Source organism: Mobula hypostoma, chromosome 1, assembly GCF_963921235.1.
Source record: "Mobula hypostoma chromosome 1, sMobHyp1.1, whole genome shotgun sequence".
NCBI lineage: Eukaryota > Metazoa > Chordata > Chondrichthyes > Myliobatiformes > Myliobatidae > Mobula > Mobula hypostoma.
Genome location: NC_086097.1, coordinates 14,896,876 through 14,917,780, shown reverse-complemented (window position 1 = coordinate 14,917,780; position 20,905 = coordinate 14,896,876). Strand labels below are relative to the sequence as shown.

At 42.6% G+C, this 20,905-nt stretch overlaps 1 protein-coding gene across 5 annotated transcripts in view; it reads left to right on the top strand.

Annotated features, from left to right (window-relative positions):
- The window catches only part of setd3 (SET domain containing 3, actin histidine methyltransferase), a 157,096-nt gene that overhangs the window by 120,054 nt on the left and 16,137 nt on the right, over positions 1-20,905 (top strand). For all 5 annotated transcript variants that reach the window (XM_063043678.1, XM_063043687.1, XM_063043696.1 and 2 more), the window contains exons 9-11: positions 2,905-2,979; positions 7,245-7,411; positions 17,666-17,751. In XM_063043678.1, coding sequence (XP_062899748.1) covers positions 2,905-2,979; positions 7,245-7,411; positions 17,666-17,751 — 328 coding nt within the window. The remainder of the gene's footprint in view (positions 1-2,904; positions 2,980-7,244; positions 7,412-17,665; positions 17,752-20,905) is intronic.

Below are 20,905 nucleotides of genomic sequence, written 5' to 3'. Positions count from 1 at the left end.
CCAAAACTGCTCAAGCTCTGTCAGATTGCATAGGGATTGTGATTTCAAGTCCAGCCACAAAGTCTTAATTGGGTTGAGGTCTGGACTCTAACTTGGCTACTGCAAGACATTAACTTTGTTGTTTTTAAGCCATTCCTGTACAGCTTTGGCTTTATGCTTGGGGGTCATTGTCTTGGTGGTAAACAAACCTTCTCCCAAGTCCTGGTTCTCTTCCAGACTGCATCAGGTTTTCCTCCAGGATTTCCTCTATTTTGCTGCATTAATTTTACTCTCTACCTTCACAAGCCTTCCAGGGTCTGCTGCAGTGAACCATCCCCACAACGTGATGCAGCCACCACTGTGCTTCACAGTAGAGATGGTGTGTTTTGATGATGTGTGGTATTTAGCTTATGCCAAACATAGCGCTCAATCTGATGGCCAAAAAGCTCAATTTTGGTTTTATCAGACCATGGAACCTTCTTCCAACTGACTTCAGAGTCTCCCATTTGCCTTCTGGCAAACTCTAGCTGAGATTTCATGAGAATTATTTTCGACAGTGGCTTTCTCTTTGCCACTCTCCCATAAAGCTGTGACTGGTGAAGCACCTGGCAACAGTGATTGTGTGTGCAGTCTCTCCCATCTCAGCAACTGAAGCTTGTAACTCCAGAGTTGTCATAGGTCTCTTGGTGGCCTCCCTCACTAGTCCCCTTCTTGCACGGTCACTCCGTTTTTGAAGACAACCTGCTCTAGGCAGATTTACAACTGTGCCATATTTCCATTTTTTTGATGATTGACTTAACCATGAGGTGAATTGAGGGCCGCTGTTGGTCAGAGTTAGCCACGGATATTGCATCCTAGCTGTCTAGATACACAAGCCTGGGCGGTACGATATGGAGGGCAAGCTGTTGCCCATGTAGCAAGCTTCCCCTCTCCACACATCTGATGAACCCAAAGGAACAGCAGAGACCAATATAGTTTAGTACGAGCAGCTTTGCAGGAGTGGCTGGTCAGTACTGAACTCAATCTAGGGTTGCCTTAGAGACTCCAGCTCCAGATTGTTTCCTCGGGGCTTACTCCAAAGCCTTCCTCGTACGTGGGTACAGCCACAAGGCAGCTGAGGTTTGAGATCAGAGTTTTCCTTCTCCTAGGGGAGCTGCCAACCATGGCTGACAAGCCCAATCTGCCCAAAGTGACTGGTACTCCGACGGATGTTTGGTGACTTGGAAATTTTCTTGTATTCATCTCCTGACTTTGCTTTTCAATATCCTTTTTGCGGAGTTCCTTGGCGTGTTCTTTTCTCTTCATGGTGTAATTTTTGTCAGGATACTGACCTACGAACAGCTGGACCTTCCAGATACAGGTGTATTTTTACTACAGTCAACTGATACACCTTGACTGCACACAGGTAATCTCCATTAAACTAATTATGTGACTTCTAAAACCAATTACCTGCACCAGTGACGATCTGCTGTGTCATATTAAAGGAAGTGAATACTTATGCAATCAATTATTTTGTGTTTTACATTTGTAATTTATTTAGATCACTTTGTAGAGATCTGTTTTCACCTTGACACCAAAGAGTCTTTTTCTGTTGATTAGTGTCAAAAAAAGCTAAATTAAATCTACTGTGAATCAATGTTGTAAAACAGTAAAACATGCAAACTTCCAAGGGGGAGAAGGGAATTGCCAGAATGACATGGGTTCAGTGTCCATTCAGAAGTCTGATGGCAGAGTGGAAGAAGCTGTTCCTCAGTCATTGAGTGTATGTCTTCAGACTTCTGTACCTCCTTCCTGATGGTAGCTATGAGAACAAGAAATGACCTGAGTGATAGGGGTCATTAATGATTGACACTGCCTTTCTGAGGCACCGCTCCTTGAAGATCGATAAACTGTCATTTGTTTTTGCATCATGATATACGGAATAAGACATATTTCCCCTCTGATAGAGTGGATGTGCAGAGGATGTTTCCATTAGTGGCAGAGTCCACGATCAGAGGGCATAGCCTCAGAATACAAAGACATTCCTTCAGAACAGAGAAGAGGGGGAATTACTTTAGCCTCAGGGAGTTAAATCTGTAGAATTCATTGCCAAAGATGGTTGTGGAGGCCAAGTCATTATACTTAATACCCAAGGTTTACAGGTTCGAGATCAGTTTGTTCATTCATTAATGTGCTGTGTCGTATGATGTAGGTGACTATGATTATTCTTGGCAAATCTTTCTACAAAAGCAGTTTGTCGTTCTTCTGGATAGTGTCCTTACAGGACTGGCAACCCCAGCCATTATCAGTACTCTTCAGAGATTGTCTCCCTGGTGTCAGTGGTCCCATAACCAGGACCTGTGAAGTGCACCAGCTGCTCCCACGACCATCCACCACCTTCTCCCATGGCCTCACATGACCCTGATTGTAGGTGAGGGGGTGCGGCTAAGCAGGTACTACACCTTGTCCAAGGGGGCCTGCAGGTTAGAGGCCTTACACCTCTCCACCCTTCTAGGTTAGTAAGGTCATCAAAGGTTAGGGGGAAACATTGTTTTTTGGCAAACTTCTTGCTCATCAATCTTTGGGTGTAGTTTTTCATTGATTCCATTGTATTTCTTTGTTCTACTGTGAATGCCTGCAAGAAAATAAATCTCAGGGTAGTATATGGTGATATGTATGTATTCTGATGATAAACTTACTTTGAACTTTGAGAAGGCAGAAGAATGGGGTTGAAAGGGAAAATTAATCGGACATGATGAAATAGTGGAACAGACTTGATGGACTGAATGGCCTAATTCTGCTCCTGTGTCTTCTGGCCTTCTGCTGTTTTACACACACAGGTCACTTTATCCGTATCCTAAATTATTTAAAAAAAACTTCGGAGATCCCTGTTTTCTGTGCTACTTCTATATACACCCTCTTTACGTTCAGCTCTTCCCTTTGTAGATCACAACTGGATACAACTTAGAGGATGACAGATGTGAATGTGTGGCTCTACAGGATTACAAAGCTGAAGACCAGGTAAGAAAGAAAATTATAGGTTTCATATTTCTCAAGGGATTTGTAAAGAAAGCCGCATTAACATCATTCCATTATAGTAATGGTACTTGTAGGCAAGGATAAAAAAACTTGTGTTTTCTACAGAAGTGGCACTCACTGCAGAGAAGTTGAGAATCTGCTTTTTCTGGAATGAATTTATTTAAATCTAAATTCGAAACAAATAGGACAACGAGAGTGGGGATGTGGGGGAAAAAAATAACGACCAGTTTTGAGGGTTTAAATGCTAACCCTCACCTTTGTCAATGCTTGTGCTTCATTTCGCACACTGTTTGTTGCTTGAAGGTGTTACTGTTTCAGTAGGATTTTCCACAGTTTTTACACATTGTCTAAAAACGTATCAAGCTTGGGTTAAGATGAAAGTCTTGTGAAAGTGCTGTCAGCGCATGATGAGCCCAGACTCTTCATATAAGTTACTGAAGTCACAAAGTGAAAATTCAGGAGGATAGCATGGAAAAGTTCCCAAATCAAACTTGCTGCAGCTTGGGTTCAGACCTATGTACCTTACTAGCTTAAAGAATACAGGAAAATACTAGTGAAAATTGTCTTTGGGGTTGTTTGCTGAACATTTAAGCGGAGTGCATTGGCATAAAGTGTGAACAGTGCCTGCTCTATATGGCCAAGTACCACCCTGTTTAGCTAATCAATGAAAAATGTATATGAACTGGTTTGGATCTTGTTGACCACACTTCCAGTGTAAAGACGCTGAGCAATTTTTTATTTTTAATATCCTTCTATGTACACTTATACTCCAACTAAAATACTCTATTAAGTACGTGGATAAGAGGGGTGTAGAGACCTGTGGTCCAGGTGCAAGATGATGAAACTAGGCAGAATAACAGTTCGGCACAGACTAGATGGACCGAATGGCATGTTTCTGTACTGCAGTGTATTTGTGTATAATAATTTTAAAAAGATGGGAACTTGTTTCAAATTTTAAAAGATCATATGCAAAATTTAATAATGCAGGTTTGTGTAAAGTCTTGAACAAAGTAATCTTGATGTGTACCTGGATCAGAAAGGTTTACAGGAATGTGGGCCAATCATGGGCATGTGGTTCTAGCTTAAACAGGAATCTGAGTTGCCATACTCAAGTTGGGCCGAAGCACCTGTTTTTGTTCTGTACTACTGTATGACTCTATCATTTTAAAAGATCTCAAGGCACTGAACAGCAATATTATAAAACAAAACTTGACAAATATTAGTACCAATGATCAAAATTTGGTTGTTAAAAAGCACCTTTTTAGGAATGAAAAGTCATTGAGCAGAGGCTGATAGGTTCTTGGTTAGTCAGGGTGTCAAATGTTACCGAGAGAAGGCTGGAGAATGAGGTTGAGAGGGATAATGAATCAGCCATGATGGAAAGGCAGAGCGGACTCAAGTGGCTTTATTCTGCTCCCGTGTCTTAAGGAAAAGGTAGAAAAGGTGTGAGATCTAAGGAGCCAATTCTGGACCTTAAAGACTCAACAGATGAAACCATGATTACCAGTAATACTTTGTAAAGGTAGTTACAAACCTTTTGTGGTTTTGAGATCTTCCAAACCACTTACACCCAGTAAAGTACTTTAAAAATGTTGTTGCTGCAGTGATATAGGAGATGTGACAGTTAATTTTTATGCAGCTGTGAAATAAATTAACCAAATCATCTGATTTTTGATAAGAGATGATTATTGGTCAGAACGGAAACAAAAAAGTTCCCATTCTCCTCTCTACGGTCAGATGGGCCTCAGTTTAAAAGTCGCAATCAGCATGAGTCACCTTGGATAAATAGTTCAGTCTGTGTTGCTCTCAGCACAAGGGATAAAGTCTTCGCCTCCAGAGACCAACAGGAAGTCATGAGATAATTTACTTAGAGCCATCAAGCTGGCAAAACGGCAACACAAGGACAAAATCCAGTCACGACTCTGCGACAATGACACTCGCAGCGTATGGCAAGGACTGCGCACCATCACGGGCTTCAGGAGGAAACGCAGCAGCACGGCCAACGTTGCCACCTCGCTCACGGAGAAGCTGAATGTTTTTTACGCTTGATTTGACATTGATAGGACTGAACTCCCGAGGAGAGCTGCCGACAAGACCTGCATCTTGGTCATCTCCGAGGCTGAGATATGTAGAACATTCCAATGTGTCAACAACCACAAGGCAGTGGGGGCTAGCCGGCATCCCACGGCACGTCCTTAAAGTGTTTGCTGAACAGCTGGCTGGTGTGTTGGACATTTTTAATCTCTCCCTCTCCCAGTGTGTAGTGCCCACCTGTTTCAAATCATCCATTATTGTCCCTGTACCTAAGAGCATTAAGATAGCACACCCTGTCACACTCACCTCAATTATAAGCAAATGCTTTGAGAGGCTGGTTAAAGACTACATCTGCAGTATGCTGCCACCCACACTGGACCCCCTACAATTTGCCTATCAATGGAACTGGTCTGCCAATGATGCCACAGCCGCAGCACTACACTCCATCTTCACTCACCTGGAGAAGAGTGATGCATACGTTAGAATGCTGTTCCTGGACTACAGTTCCCATAATTCCCTCCAGTCTTGACAGGAAGCTCAGAGACCTTGGCCTGCACCCCACCTTGTGCTGCTGGATCCTAGACTTCCCATCGGATCGTCGAAGGTGGTAAGGATGGGCTCCCTCACCTCTACCTGTCTGTCCCTCAACAGAGGTGCCCTCCAGGATTGTGTTCTGATTCCCCTTCTCTACTCCCTTTACACCCACAACTCTGCTGCCACACACAGCTCCAATCTGCTGATCAAATTCGCAGATGACTCTACTTTGATCGGCCTTATTTCTAGCAGTAATAAGACAGCCTACAGAGGAGAGGTTGACACCCTGACACAGTGGTGCCAGGATAACAACCTCTCCCTCAATGTCCAAAAATCAAGAGAGCTGATTGTGGATTACAGAAGGAATGGAGACAGGCTCACCCCGATCAACATCAATGAGTCTGCCGTTTTGCAGGGTGAGTAGTTTCAAGTTCCTCGGTATACACATCACTGATGATCTCACCTGGACTGTACGCACTGGCTTTGTGGCAAAAAAAAAAGCACAGCAGCGTCTCTTCCACCTCAGGCGACTGAAGAAGTTCTGCCTGGGCCCCCAGATCCTCAAGACCTTCTGCAGGGACACCATTGAGAGCATGCTGACGGGCTCTATCACCACCTGGTACAGGAACTGCACCAGCCTTGATATCAGGGCACTGCAGAAACTGGTATGGACATTTGTGGATGTGAACTTCCCTCCATTGAGGATATTTATGCAGGTGCAGAAAGAAGGCATGAAAGATCATCAGGGACACCAGTCACCCCAACCATAAACTGTTTCAGCTGCTTCCGTCTGGCAAACGGTATCACAGCATTAAAACCAGGACCAACAGGCTATGGAACAGCTTCTTTCTACAAGTCATTAGACTTTTGAATTCATATGTCTGTACACTGTGACAGAGTCATAACACAAAGATTTTTGCTCCCTCACGTTGTGGTATGAATGTAAGATTTAAATAAATTCTAAATGATGGAACAAAACTTTATTAGTATATTCCTGAAATATCAAACCTGGATGACAATGTAAAATTTTTTAGGATTAAAGGTGCTAAGGAGCTAGACTAAGGAGTTAGACTATTGAAGTATAAGGCACCATTGTAGAGTTATAGTTAGCACAACTCTATTAGAAATCGGGGCACCAAAGTTTGGTTTTTGGTTCTAGCACCATCTGTAAGGAGTTTGCATGTTCCTCCCCATGACTGTGTGGGTTTCCCACGGGTTCTCTGGTTTTCTCCAAAGATGTACCAGTTAATAAGTTAATTGGTCATTGTAACTTTGTCCTGTGATTTGGCTAGGATTAATTTGGTGGGTTGCTGGGCAGTGCAGTGTAGTATTTTAGTTCATTCCTACAATTGCCTTGTTTGCTCATTCTATTTCAAGTGATTTTTCATTGTACAGTTCAAACAATAAGAACATTTTACTCTTGTACCTCTGCACTTTGTTAGTTATTTACGATAAGTTTTCTTTTTAGGGCTCCCTGTAAAAAGGAGTTGAAAATAGTGTAAGCCCTGAATCCTTTTTGGAAAATGTATTTGCAAGTTAAGCCAAGGCTGCTAAAAACTCTTATTCAAAGAGGAGACTTGCTGTCTGAGCACTAGGATCTGAGACTTGGAGTTGCATGGCTACAGTAATTTGCCAAATAGTCTGCACTCAACTCACACAGAAAATACTCAATTTTTCAGATCTACATTTTCTATGGGACTCGATCCAATGCTGAATTTGTGATACACAATGGATTTTTCTTCAATAATAACTCTCACGATAGAGTGAAGATAAAACTGGGAGTAAGTAAAAGTGACCGACTCTATGCAATGAAAGCAGAAGTTCTGGCACGTGCTGGTATTCCAACGTAAGTACACTATAACGGGGTTCTTTCCCTTTCTCATCATTCTGTTATTTTTGTGTTTGTTGCTATATTCATTGTTGTATTTACCATTTATTATCAAGTATGTTGTTTATTCTCTGACTGGCACTAAAGCAAGGAATTTCAGAGCACCTTGATGGAAGTGACAATAAACTGTCCTGATTTGCTGTCACCGTCCTGGCCTGCTCACACAAACAGGCCTTTTGGCCCAATGAGCCTGTTCCAAACAAAAATCAATTGACACTTCTCCAAATTAACTTAGCTGAATAAACACTATGGTAGCCTAGTGGTTGGCACAACACTATTACAGCTCAGGGTGTGGGAGCTCAGTTCTGCCACTGTCCATAAGGAGTTTGCACGTCCTCCCACCGTGACTGCATGGATTTGCTCCGGGTATTCCGGTTTCCTCCCACAGTCTGAAGGCATACCAGTCAATAGGTTAATTAGTCATTGCAAATTGTCCTGTGATTAGGCTAGGGTTACATAGGTGGGTTTCTGGATGGTGCAGCTCGTTGGGCCAGAAGGGCCTGTTCTGTACTGTATCCCTAAATAAAATAAATTAAGTAATCCCACGTTCCCATCAACTGCTCTCAGATTCTACTCACTACCTAGGCACCAGTTCTCTTCCCTGAGAGTATATTGCTTTATAAGTAATATACTTATTACTCAATAATAAGTATACTGCTTTGTTTACTGTTGTGGGAGATAACCTCCCGGGGGATGCCACGGAGACCGGCTTACTGGCACTGAGCATGGGTCTGTGCTGCAGAAAAGAAAACGGAGAAGAGGGGAGCAGTAGTGATAGGGGATTCAATAATCAGGGGAGCAGACAGGAGATGCTGTGGATGTGAATGGGACGCCCCGAATGATATGTTGCCTGCCTCTCAGGTCAGGACGCTTCAGATCGCATCCACAACATCTTGGAGAGAGAGGGAGAACAGCCAGATGTCTTGGTACATATTGGTAGCTATGACATAGGAAGGAAGAGCAAAAAGGTTCTGAAAAGGGAAATTAGAGTGCTAGGCAGAAAGCTGAGTAGCAGGACCTCCCGGATAGTAATTTCTGGATTGCTACCTGTGCCACGTGCCAGTGAGGGTAGAAATAGGATGATTTGGCAAATTAATGTGTGGCTGAGAAGCTGGTGCAGGGGGCAGGGCTTCAGGTTCTTAGGTCATTGGGATCTCTTGTGGAGGAGGTATGACCTGTTCAAATGTGATGGGTTGTACCTGAAACCAAGGGGAACGAGTATTCTTGCGGGCAGATTTGTTAGAGCTGTTGGGGAGGGTTTAAAATAATATAGCAGGGGTAGGAACCGGAGTGAAGGGACACAGGATAGGACAGATGGCAAAAAAGCAAAGAGAGCATGCAGTCAGACTGTCGGGAAGGGCAGGCAGATAATAGGACATAATTGCAGCCAGCAGGGTGAGTATCAGTGCATTAGGGATGCCGAATCAAACAGGGTAGCAAATGCAGCGTTCAGTGTTATATCTCAATGCACGGAGTATAAGAAATAAGGTGGATGATCTTGTTGCACTATTACAGATTGTCAGGTATAATGTTGTGGCCCACTGCATTGTGGCTGAAGGATGGTTGTATTTGGGAGCTGAATGTCCAAGGTTACACGATGCATCAGAGGGATAAAAAGGTTGACAGAGAGGGTGGCGTGGCTCTGCTAATAAAGAATGGCATCATATTAGTAGAAAGATGTGATATAGGATTAGAAGATGTTGAATTCTTGTAGGTTGAGTTAAGAAACTACAAGGGTAAAGGACCTTGATGGCAGTTACATACGGGCCTCCCAACATTAGCTGCGACGTGGACCATAGATTACATCAGGAAATAGAAAAGGCCTGTCAAAAGGGCAATGCTATGATCGTCATGGAGAATTTCAACTTGCAGGTCGACTGGGAAAATCAAGTTGAAAATAGACCCCAAGAGAGTGAGTTTGTTGAATGAGAGCAGCTTGTTGTTGGGCCTACTAGAGGATCAGCTAACTGGATTGGGTAGTATGTAATGAACTGGAAGCTTAAGGTAAAAGAACCCTTAGGAACCAGTGATCACAATATGATTGTGTTCAACTTGAAATTTGATAGGGAGAAAGTAAAGTCTGATGTAGCAGTATTCCAGTGGAGCATAGGAAATTACAGTAGTATGAGAGTGGAATTGGCCAAAGTAAATTGGAAGGAGATGCTGGTAGGGATGACAGCAGAGCAGCAATGGCATGAGTTTCGGGGAAAATGAGAACGTGCAGGATAGATGTATTCCAAAAACAAAGAAATACTCAAATGGTGAAATAGTCAACCGTGGCTGGCAAGGGAAATCAAAGCTAATGTAAAAGCAAAAGAGAGACCATACAACAAAGCAAAAATTATTGGGAAGACAGAGGATTAGGAAGCTTTTAAAACCCTACAGAGAGCAATTAAAAGAATCATTAGGAGGAAAAAGATGATATGAAAGCAAGCTAGCAAACAATATCAAAGTGGATAGTAAAAGCTTTCTTAGGTATGTAAAAAAAAAAGCGAGATAGAGTGGATATAGGACTGCTAGAAAATGAAGCTGGAGAAATAATAATGGGGACCAAGGAAATGGCAGATGAGCTAAATGGGTATTTTCATCAGTCTTCACTGTGGAAGACACTAGCAGTGTGCCAGATGTTAAAGGGTGTGAGGAAAAAGAAGTGAGTGCATTTACTGTTCAAGGGAGAAGGTGCTCAAAAAGCTGAAAGACCTAAGGGTACATAAATCACCCGGACCAGATGAACTGCACCCTAGGGTTCTGAAAGAGGTAGCGGTAGAGATTGTGGAGGCATTAGTAATGATCTTTGAAAAATCATTGGACTCTGGCACAGTGCCAGAGGACTGGAAAATTGCAAATGTCATTCCACTTAGGATGCTGCCTGGTTTAGAGAGTATGCATTATGATCAGAGATTAAGGGAGCTAGGGCTTTACTCTTTGGAGAGAAGGAGGATGAGAGGAGACATGATAGAGGTGTACAAGATATTAAGATGAATAGATAGAGTGGATAGCCAGCACCTCTTCCCCAGGGCACCACTGCTCAATACAAGAGGACATGGCTTTAAGGTAAGGGGTGGGAAGTTCAAGGGGGATATTAGAGGAAGGTTTTTTACTCAGAGAGTGGATGGTGCGTGGAATGCACTGCCTGAGTCAGTGGTGGAGGCAGATACACCAGTGAAGTTTAAGAGACTACTAGACAGGTATATGGAGGAACTTAAGGTGGGGGCTTATAAGGGAGGCAGGGTTTGAGGGTCGGCACAACATTGTGGGCCGAAGGGCCTGTACTGTGCTGTACTATTCTATGTTCTATGTTAAAGAAAGGAGGAAGGCAGCAGAAAGGAAATTATAGACCAGTTAGCCTGAGCTCAGTGGTGGGAAGATGTTGGAGTCGATTGTTAAGGATGAGGTGATGGAGTACTTGGTGATACATGACAAGATAGGACAAAGTCAGAATAGTTTTCTTAAAGGGAAAATCTTACCTGAGGAACCTGCTGGAATTCTTTGAGGAGATTACGTGTAGGATAGATAAAGGGGATGCAGTGATGTTGATAATTTGGACTTTCTGAAGGCCTTTGACAAGGTGCCACACATGAGGCTGCTTACCAAGTTAAGAGCCTATGGAATTACAGGGAAGTTTCTAGCGTAGTTAGAGCATTGATCGGAGGCAGCGAGTGGGAATAAAAAGGATCGTTTTCTGGTTGGTTGCAGGTGTTTAGTGGTGTTCTGCAGGGGTCAGTGTTGGGACCACTTCTTTCTATGCTGTATGTCAATGATTTAGATGATGGAATAGATGGCTTTGTTGCCAAGTTTGCAGATGATATGAAGATTGGTAGAGGGGCAAGTAGTGTTGAGGAAACAGGTAGGCTACAGAAGGATATAGAGAATAGCAAGAGAGTGGCAAATGAAATACACTGTAGGAAAATGCATGGCCATGCACTTTGGTATTAGAAATAAATGTGCCAACTATTTTCTAAACAGGGAGAAAATCCAAACAATCTGAGATGCAAAGGGACTTGGGAGTCCTTCTGCAGAACACCCTAAAAGTTAACTTGCAGTAGAGTCGGTGGTGAGGACGGCAAATGCCATGTTTGCATTCATTTCAAGAGTCTAGAATACAAGAGCAGGGATGTGATGCTGAGGCTTATAAGCCGCTGGTGAGGCCTCACCTTGAGTATTTTGAACAGTTTTGGGCTCCTCATCTAAGAAAAGATGTGCTGGCATTGGAGAGGGTTCAGAGGAGGTTCACATGGATGATTCCAGTAATGAAAGGGTTATCATACAAGGGACATTTGATAGCTCGGGGTCTGTACTCGCTGGAATTTTGAAGGATGAGGGGAATCTCACTGAAACCTTTTGAATGCTGAAAGGCCCAGGCAGAGCAGAGGTGGAAAGGATGTTTCCCATGGTGCAGTGTCTAGGACAAGAGGGCACAGCCTCAGGATAGAGGGGTGTCCACTTAAAACAGAGGTGTGAAGGAATTTTTATAGCCAGAGAGTGGTAAATTTGTGGAATTTATGCACAGGCAGCTGCAGTGGCCAGACTTGATGTGCCAAATGATCTAATTCTGCTCCTATGTCTTATGGTCTTTTGGTTTTCCACTTTGGAAGGAAAGATGGAAGATCAGATTATTGTTTAAATGGTAAAAGAAGGCGAATGGAATGTTGGCCTTCATTGCTAGAGGGATCGAATTTAAGCACAGGGAGGTTATGCTGCAACTGTGTAGGGTATTAGTGGGGCCGCATTTGGAGTACTGCGTGCAGTTCTGGTCTCCTTACTTAAGGAAGGATATACTGGCTTTGGAGGGTGTGCAGAGGATTTTCACCAGGTTGATTCCAGAGATGAGGGAGTTAGACTATGAGGAGATGTTGAGTCACCTGGGACTGTACTCGCTGGAATTCCGAAAGATGAGAGGAGATCTTATAGAAACATATAAAATTACGAAAGGGATAGAAAAGATAGAGGCAGGTAGCTTCCACTGGTAGGTGGGAATAGAACTATAAGGGATATAGCCTCAAGAGTTGGGGAGTAAATTTAGGATGGAGGTGAGGAGGAAATGCTTTTCCCAAAGAGTGGTGAATCTGTGGAATTCTCTGCCCACTGAAGCAGTGGAGGATACCTTAGTAACTATATTTGAAACAAGGTTGGATAGATTTTTGCATAGTAGGGGAATTAAGGGATATGAGGAAAAGGCAGGTAAGTGGAGATGAGTCCACGGACAGATCAGCCATGATATTGAATGGTCGACTCCTGCTCCTATATCTTATGTTCTTACGTACTTCACGTTGGTCAGCCAACCAACAGACCTGTACGTCTCTGGGATGTAAGAGGAAACTGGAGCATCTGTAGGAAACCCAGGGAGAACGTGCAAACTCAGCAGAGGCAGCAGCTGAGGATTGAACCCGTGTCTCTGGCAGTGTGAGGCAGAGGTAGTACCAGAGCCCCAACCAGTCCCGCCACCAGCACCTGCATTCGGCTGGGTGAACTTCCCTCCAATTCCACTCATTGTCTCCAGACACTGAGAGCACTCGCCTATCAACTCCTCGGACATGAGTTTCTATCTGTATGGTGACTTATAAAGGATTTCACAATTAAATCAAATAGTGCAAATTTAGAAAATATACGGTTTCGAGGAATGTTTATTCATGCATTTATTTTTCTGGGATATTTTTGACATTGCCAGCATTTTTTGAGAAAGAAATGGAGGAAGAGAGGTGAAGATGTTTGGGGGTGGGTGTGGATTCCTGAGCTGGAGGTACAACCACGACTTGTGGAGCAATTTACTTTAGTGAAAATCAATAGGACTAAATTAGAGGCTTGTTGGTCTGCAGAGAAGAGAGACTGCAGAGGGTTTGAAAGTAAGTTAAATACTTTACAACTGAGACGTTTGCTATACTGGGATCAAATAAATTCAGAGACACAGGGATTGTAGGTGCTGGAATCTGGGCCAAAATATAAAGTCCTGGAGGAACTCAGTCATGCAGGCAGCGACTGTGGAAGCAGAGGCCTGATGCAAGAGTTTTGACCAAATGATATTTGACCTACTGAGTTCCTCCAGCAGTTTAATTATTACAGCAAACAAATTCAGTTTGTTCTGAAAAGTGTATATAATAATATATTTACTTTTTCCATCATTAAAGAAATATCCAATTATGAATTGTTTAATATACTTCAATGGCATTCATTTCCCAATTTTGCTGGTGAGGTCTGCATCTCCCATGGTTTCCTGTCCATTAGTTTTAATCAGTGGAGGCCCATGGGCAATACAGCCACAATTTCTCAAACGGCTGATGATGAGGCTTCTGCCAGCAGTAAATTCAAAAGGTCACCATCTTTAATTGTGCTAAATGGGTGGCAACAAATAGGGAATTATGATCTCTGTAAACATGGGATAAGATGTGGCCCACTCATGGGGGAATGGGAAAATAATGTGGTTAAGATGGCATTCAGGATTTCGGCCGAGGCAGGGAAATCAGGTCTCACCGGCATGGTAGTGCAGTGGTTAGATCCAGCGTTAAGAACGTGGCTCAATTCCCTCTGTTGTCAGTAAAGAATTTGTACGTCCTCCCCCTGACTATGTGAGTTTCCTCCAGATGCTCCAGTTTCCTCCCACATTTCAAAGAGGTGTGGGTTAGGACCAATAAATTATAACCGTGCTATGTTGGTGCCTGGAGCGTAGTGATCCATGTGGCCTGTCCACTGCACATCTCAGATTGTGTTGGTCATTGACACAAACAATTCATTTCACTATGTTTCCATGTACATGTGACAAATAAAACTAAACTTTAAAGCTCCTTTGACCACATCTGTAATTTCTGGTTGTTACTTTGCAGGAAGAATCTGATAGCATGAAAGAAGGTGCAGGACTGATCCATAAGGATTAGCTTTGAGGAAAGATTGCCTAAAATGTAATTGTTTGTCGGAGACAAAGGACTGTGAGAGATTTAACTGAAGTATGTAAAACTGAATGTCCTAAATGTGCTGAATAGGAATGACCCCTTGCAAGGAGGCCAATAGGTTTAAGGTAATTCAGTTCACATTTCCTGAGGTTCCGCAACCAGGAATGTGTTAACTGAGTTTCGCTAACAGCTGCTGGTGTGTTTGCACACACTCATCATGTTCAGTAAGTCTGTGGACAGTTCACATGCCGTAGCTGGCCAGGATACTGGCTAATAAGTTCTTGATTAGTCAGAGCATCAAAGGTTACATGGTGAAAGCAGGAGAAATGGGGTTGAGAGGGATAATAGATCAGCCACAGTGGAATGGTGGAGCAGACTTGATGGGCCGAATGGCCTAATTCTGCTCTTGTGTCTTTGGTCTGATGGAGAATGAGGAACTCTAATTAGTCTGAGTAGCTGTTTCTCGACTGAGCATGTGTACACCATGAGCAGAGTTAGTAGTTTCTGTGCCATAAATTTCTGATTCAGAGCTAATTTATAACGTTAGGTGAATAGGCTGAATGTACTTCAATTAATAAAAGAGAAACTGGAAGTAAATTGAGGAGCTGAAGACTTTTTCTTTATTTATGTATGTTCTAAATTGATGCACGAAGCTTTGACATGGTTAATTCAGACTTTCCATGGACTGACAAAGTACATTTTCTACCCACCAAGTATCTGTTTCCCCAAGCTTTAAGTGCAGTCTAGGTTCTTCTGCCGGACGAGGATTGTATTATTTCTGAAACTTCTAGTGAGTTAAATTGATCAGAACAAATTAAATGCTGCATTCACCATAAAGATTCTGTGCTTCTCTGACAGAAGTGTTCATTTTTTACATGCTCTGCCTTTTCATTTTGAGTATGTATCACAACTAATTAAAGTAATAGTTAATAAAGGAAGCAGATATAATGTGTTCTCCAAAATGCTACGTGCTTCAGAACATTTTCTGTGATTCCAAAAGACAGCCTTACAGAGATGAAACTTAACACTGAACTGACCTCATCCTTGCCTGAGTCATATTATTCCTCAGAATAGAGGGGCATCCATTTAGAACTCAGATGAGGAATTGCTTCACCCAGAGAGTGGTGAATCTGCAGAACTCATGGCCACATATGGCTGTAGAGGCCAAGTCATTGGATATATTTAAAGCAGAGGTTGATAGCCTCTTCGTTAGTGAGGGCATCAAAGGTTTCGAAGAGAAGGCAGAAGAATGGGGTGAAAGGGATAATAAAGCAGCTATGGTTGAATGACAAAACAGACTCAATAGGCTGAATGGCTTATGGCCGTATTATTTATAGCATTAATGGGATAAAACATCCTGGTTCCCCTAATATCAAGTTCTGATACCAATTCTGGTTAATTTGAACGTGGGCAGTTTTTCATTTTCCCTCATTTTAATATCTCATTAGGTCCAAAGAAATGTGGAGTTTTCTTTACATAGCAGTACCAACTGAAGTGGATTTGAGTGATAAAACTGAACTGGTTAAAAGCAAGAAGTGCCCCAAAACAAAAAAAATGTTTAGTACAATTTTCTCTGATCACAAATTCACTGTGTAAAATCCTTGACTAGCCAAGGTGTTCATAGCTGTTCTCTATGAGAAAGATTTTCCTGTGAATGTCCCAATCTTCCATATGGCTTCTGCCCAGATCAATAAGAAATCATTATACCTAGCATGACGTGTGTCCTATTGCTCTACAATAAAGCCTTAACAACAACTGTTCTCTTTTCACTCCTCACTCACTGATTTGATTAATCTTGGTACTGTATATCCAAGGACATAAAAGAGGCTACAGAAGCCGGAATCCTAATTGGTCCTAATGCAAAGTTTTTACTTGAATCTTCAACAAATTCTTTCCCCCTTTAGTTGCTGCTTGACCTGCTGAGTTCCCCCAGCAGATTGTTTATTTCTTGGTTATATTCTACTTCTTGTTAACTGAGTACAGGAATACCACTTACAGCAAACTCAAGCCGTAAGATCTCTCATCGTGTTTCCCAGCTAAAAGAAAGCTGTATTGCACTGCAGGACAAAAGTACCAGGGAGTGCACCGAAAAATCACCAAAAAGGATAATGATCAGTATTCCTTGGGTTCAGTTCTCACTTTTTCAATTTCCAGAGCAGAACAAACGCACACACTGAAAGCTTAATTACTAGATATCGGCTGCATTAGATTGTACATTAATAATGCAGCCCAACTAGATTACTATCTATTAACTTAAATAGCTGAGTTGAATCGTCCTTTAGTGATGTGCTGTTCTGTCTACTGGTACTTTATTGTGAGCTGCAAGAGTGAAAATCTAACGCCATTACAGGGGAAACGTAATCAGCCTGTGCTCAGATTTGGTGCCATTGTAGAAGCTGATGATGGGACCGGAGTACATCACAAAATTGTTTTCATTTTAAAACCCTGCTCAAGCTCGCAGGTTTTCTTCTGCCGGTCTCTTAAATGTAAACAGTCCCTCAAAAGCTGCACACGCAATATACAGGAGGAACTGAACAGGTCAGGCAGCATCGATGAACAGTCGATGTTTTGGCCCGAGTCCCTTCTTCAGGACTGAAAAGAAGGGGGGAAGACAACAATATTAAAAGGTGGGGGGGGGGTGGTGAGAGGATAGCTGGAAGGTGATAGGTGAAGTCAGGTAGATGGGAAAGGTCAATGGCTGGAGAAGAAGGATTCCTATAGGAGAGAAGAGTGGACCATAGACGAAAGGGAAGGAGGAGGGGACCCAAAGGGAAGTGATAGGTAAGTGAGAAGAGGTAAAAGACCAGAGAGGGGGAGGAAAAATTTCTTTTACTGGAAGAAGAAATTGATATTGATGCCATCTGGTTGGAGGCTACCCAGATTTAATATAAGATGTTGCTCCTCCACCCTGAGGGTGGCTTCATCTATGCACAATAGGAGACCATGGACCGACATGTTGGAACTGGAATTAACATGTTTGGCCAATGGGAAGTTGCTTTTGGTGGATGGAGCAGAGGTTCTCAATGAAGCAGTTCCCAATTTACGGCAGGTTTCACCAATGTAGTGGAGGCAAAAGATAATTGGCATGTCACAGTCCTAAACTGTGAAATTCAATAAGTAAAACTACAAGGGATGCAGACTCACTTGACACTTTTAAACACCAGGAATGAACTATTTACTTAACTTTGCTTTTAGCTAACATCTTTTTTTAATCAGTTTTCTTCATGTTTGTACTTTATCCCATTGTAAAGCAGATCTGTGTGAAAAGTGCTCTGTAAATAAGTTGTTGTTATTATTATAAACTCTGATATCTCTGTGCTTCCCTCAGGTCCAGTGTATTTGCTCTGCATTGCAGTGAGCCTCCAATCTCAGCCCAGCTGTTGGCTTTCCTCCGGGTGTTTTCCATGACTGAAGGTAAAACCTAACTCCTGCATTGTACGGTGGTGGGTGTGGGTGTGGTCGGTGTGGATCTCGCTATGACCAGACCAGTGGAATCATAGAGAGAGAAAGCATGGAAGCAGACTATTTGTGTTATCAAGTCTACGCTGAGCACTTAGAAAGCGTGTTTACAACAATCCTATCCTAACCTACTCTTCCCTTATTCTCTCTCCCCCTCCCCCCCACTCATCTACATTTTACAGATATCTATTACCCTATCCACGTACACTTTTTTTTGTGGGATGTGAGTGGAAACCCACACAGGCAGCACCTGGAGGTCCAGGTTGACCCTGGTCCCTGGTCCTGCGAGGCAGCTCTGTGAGGTGTAACACTATGCCACCCAGTCAGCAGCCAGTAATGCCGTCGTCTTGTTGAGCCCTTGGCTCACAGTAGAGCATAGGCCATTGATGACCTCCCCGCTCCTCAATGGTGTGATTGGAGTTCATCAATGTTTCTGTACAGGGCATTGGCCTATACAGCTTCAACAGCTGGCCAGCCTTACTCATTTCCACCCCTCACGATGGGGACACAGGGCTGGACTTTAGAGGCCGCCAGTAATGGGAAAACTCAAACTGACTCTCTTGAATTACAAGAAAAATCTGAATAAGTTATAATGAATTCTTGAAGTGAGATCATCCGTGAAGCAATTCTTATGATCTACAGCATCAGTGAGGTTTTGAACTTGCTGCTGACAAGTCTTTGTGGACATTGGCCAGCTGTGGATGTATAATGGTGCCCTGGCTCATTTGTGTCTCTTCATCCACATAATTTACTTCAGTCATCAATGACTATCTTTTGCTATTTCTCAGATTTTCCTAAGTAATACTGGGTCAGCAGTAAGGATGGCAAATGCTTTTATTTATTGCCTTTACAGTAATTGTTAAAAGGCTACTTTGATTTGTCATTCAGATATATTGAGAACTGCTATTAATATTGTCCTTTTCCCTGTTAGTGTTATCTATTTTTTTCAAGTAAAAGGCTTTAAAAGGATTTGAGTAACCTGCTCTTTATTTATGGGCTGTTTCTTCCCCTCCTTTTGTTCTAATTTTGGATTCCAGCTGTTAGTTGTATCAGACCTTAATGGTGAAGCCTATGTTTGTATTTACTTTCAACAAAGGATGAGCTAGGCAGATGATTCCTCTTACATTAGTTCTGCCCCAAGTGCTTCGAGAGTATTTATCTCAAGGTGCCTACTCTGTGAATCTGCAAATCTGCGAGTCCTTTGGAGGCTGGAAATGACCTGTCCTGTCGTGGAGAATCATGTATTTGTATGGGTAGGTGGGTGGCAGGGAGGAATGGGGCTTGTTTTGCTGTTCTTTTATTGTTTGTTGTGATCTGCCAAGCATTGTCGGCATACTATGTTGGTGCCAGAATGTTTAGCAGCACGTGGGGGCAGCCCCTAGCACACCCTGGGAGCAACTGACACACTTTGCTGTATATTTCAATGTACTTACTTTCTGCCCATTATGCTGCTGGCATTTAGGGCAGCACTGAAGGTCCTCCATCTCTGGCGGTGTTCAGGACTTCCTTCATCATGTCAGTAGCTTCTTCTCAGTTTTCACTATTGTCAGTCACACAAGTCCTGTGGGGAGACTCAGGAAAGCCATCACATTCAGATATGGGATTCTTCATTGACTGGTCAAACAAAATTGTTACGGAAACAACAGCGTTCTTAGCCCTGAGCTGAACCCTCGAACCTGGAGGACCAGTGGACCATTCTTGGTCTGTCCTCTACCCTTTGACCTGTTTGGCATTGGTGACCCTACCAAGAGCCAAAGCATAAAGTCCTGACTCCAGCCGACACAGATGTCTGGGTCACTGAGGCACGCAAGCCTCCAAACTATGACAAGTTTGTGGTCTTCTTGGAGGTTTGATATACATGTGATAAATAAAATGAACTCTGATAATAAACCTCATTTTTCCAAATCTAAAACTGGAAAAATACAGGACAAATGCGAATGATTTCATCTTCAATTCTGTCATTTTCTCTTCAAGTGCCTCTCTGCAGTTGACCAGCTGTGTTAGGTTTACACCATGGCTGCATTCATATTTTGCATTTGTAGCCAGAGATTCACCTCCAATATCTTCCAGTCTCACTTTTCTACTGTTCCCTTTGGACTCTCCCTGAGGACTTGTTTCACCCAACATATTTTCTTATCTGCGTTCTTTCCCCTGGTGGCATCACACAAAGTCACGGTGGTTTTCCAAATGTACAATGATGGCTCCAGAAATAACTTTTAGCATTTTCTTGACCTCCCTAATTCCTTCCAAATTGCCATGCTTTCAACACTGGACTGGGTAAGTGGAAATTTCCCACAAAACATTAGAGACTGATGTCATTATCTTTGGTTACTGTCATAAATTGGTAATAAGCCAATACATTTGACCCTCAGACAGTCATCTGTCTGAAACCGAACCATATTGTTCATGATCTTCAGGTTATGTTTGACTCTGAGATGACCTCCAGACCACATCAATTTCCATTGCCTATTTCTACCTTTGTAACATCACCCAATCACACTCTTGCTTCATTTTATTTATTGTTGAATAATTCATATTTCAATGCACCTCTAATGGATCCTCCTTTGTAAATCTGAGGTACTGCTCAGTGGATGTGCACACAAGTATTCAGTTCTGGAAATTCACATGCTTGTTAGTTGAGATAATAAAGGTACTTATCAATAAATACAGATCCTCTCTGTGCGTAATTGATCGTTATTGTTGAGGATTAATACTTGAGGGCTAATCCTTGTTACAGGGGGTTAGTGGGAGTGATACTGGCCGGCATTCTTTATTTGCTTGTTCAGGAGGAGTGCTACTGGTCCTGTTCACTTTGAGCTCAGGTAAGCACATTTCCAAAGGATAACTTGCTTGGAGCAGCTCTGGTTTTCCAGATTTAAATGATCAATAGCTGTTTCAACTCAAATTAGTCCTTACAGCATGGACCTTGGTTGTTAGCCCCTATATTGAAAAGTCAAAAATTTTTAGTCATGGGCTCTATACGTCATTTAACTTGTCCTTTCATTACAAACCTGGCAGTGGACTTCGGGTCGAGATGACATGTTCATTTCTTGAGCATCATGGCCAATGCAGGTCCTCATTTATTATCAAAGTCCAAAGTAAATTCAAT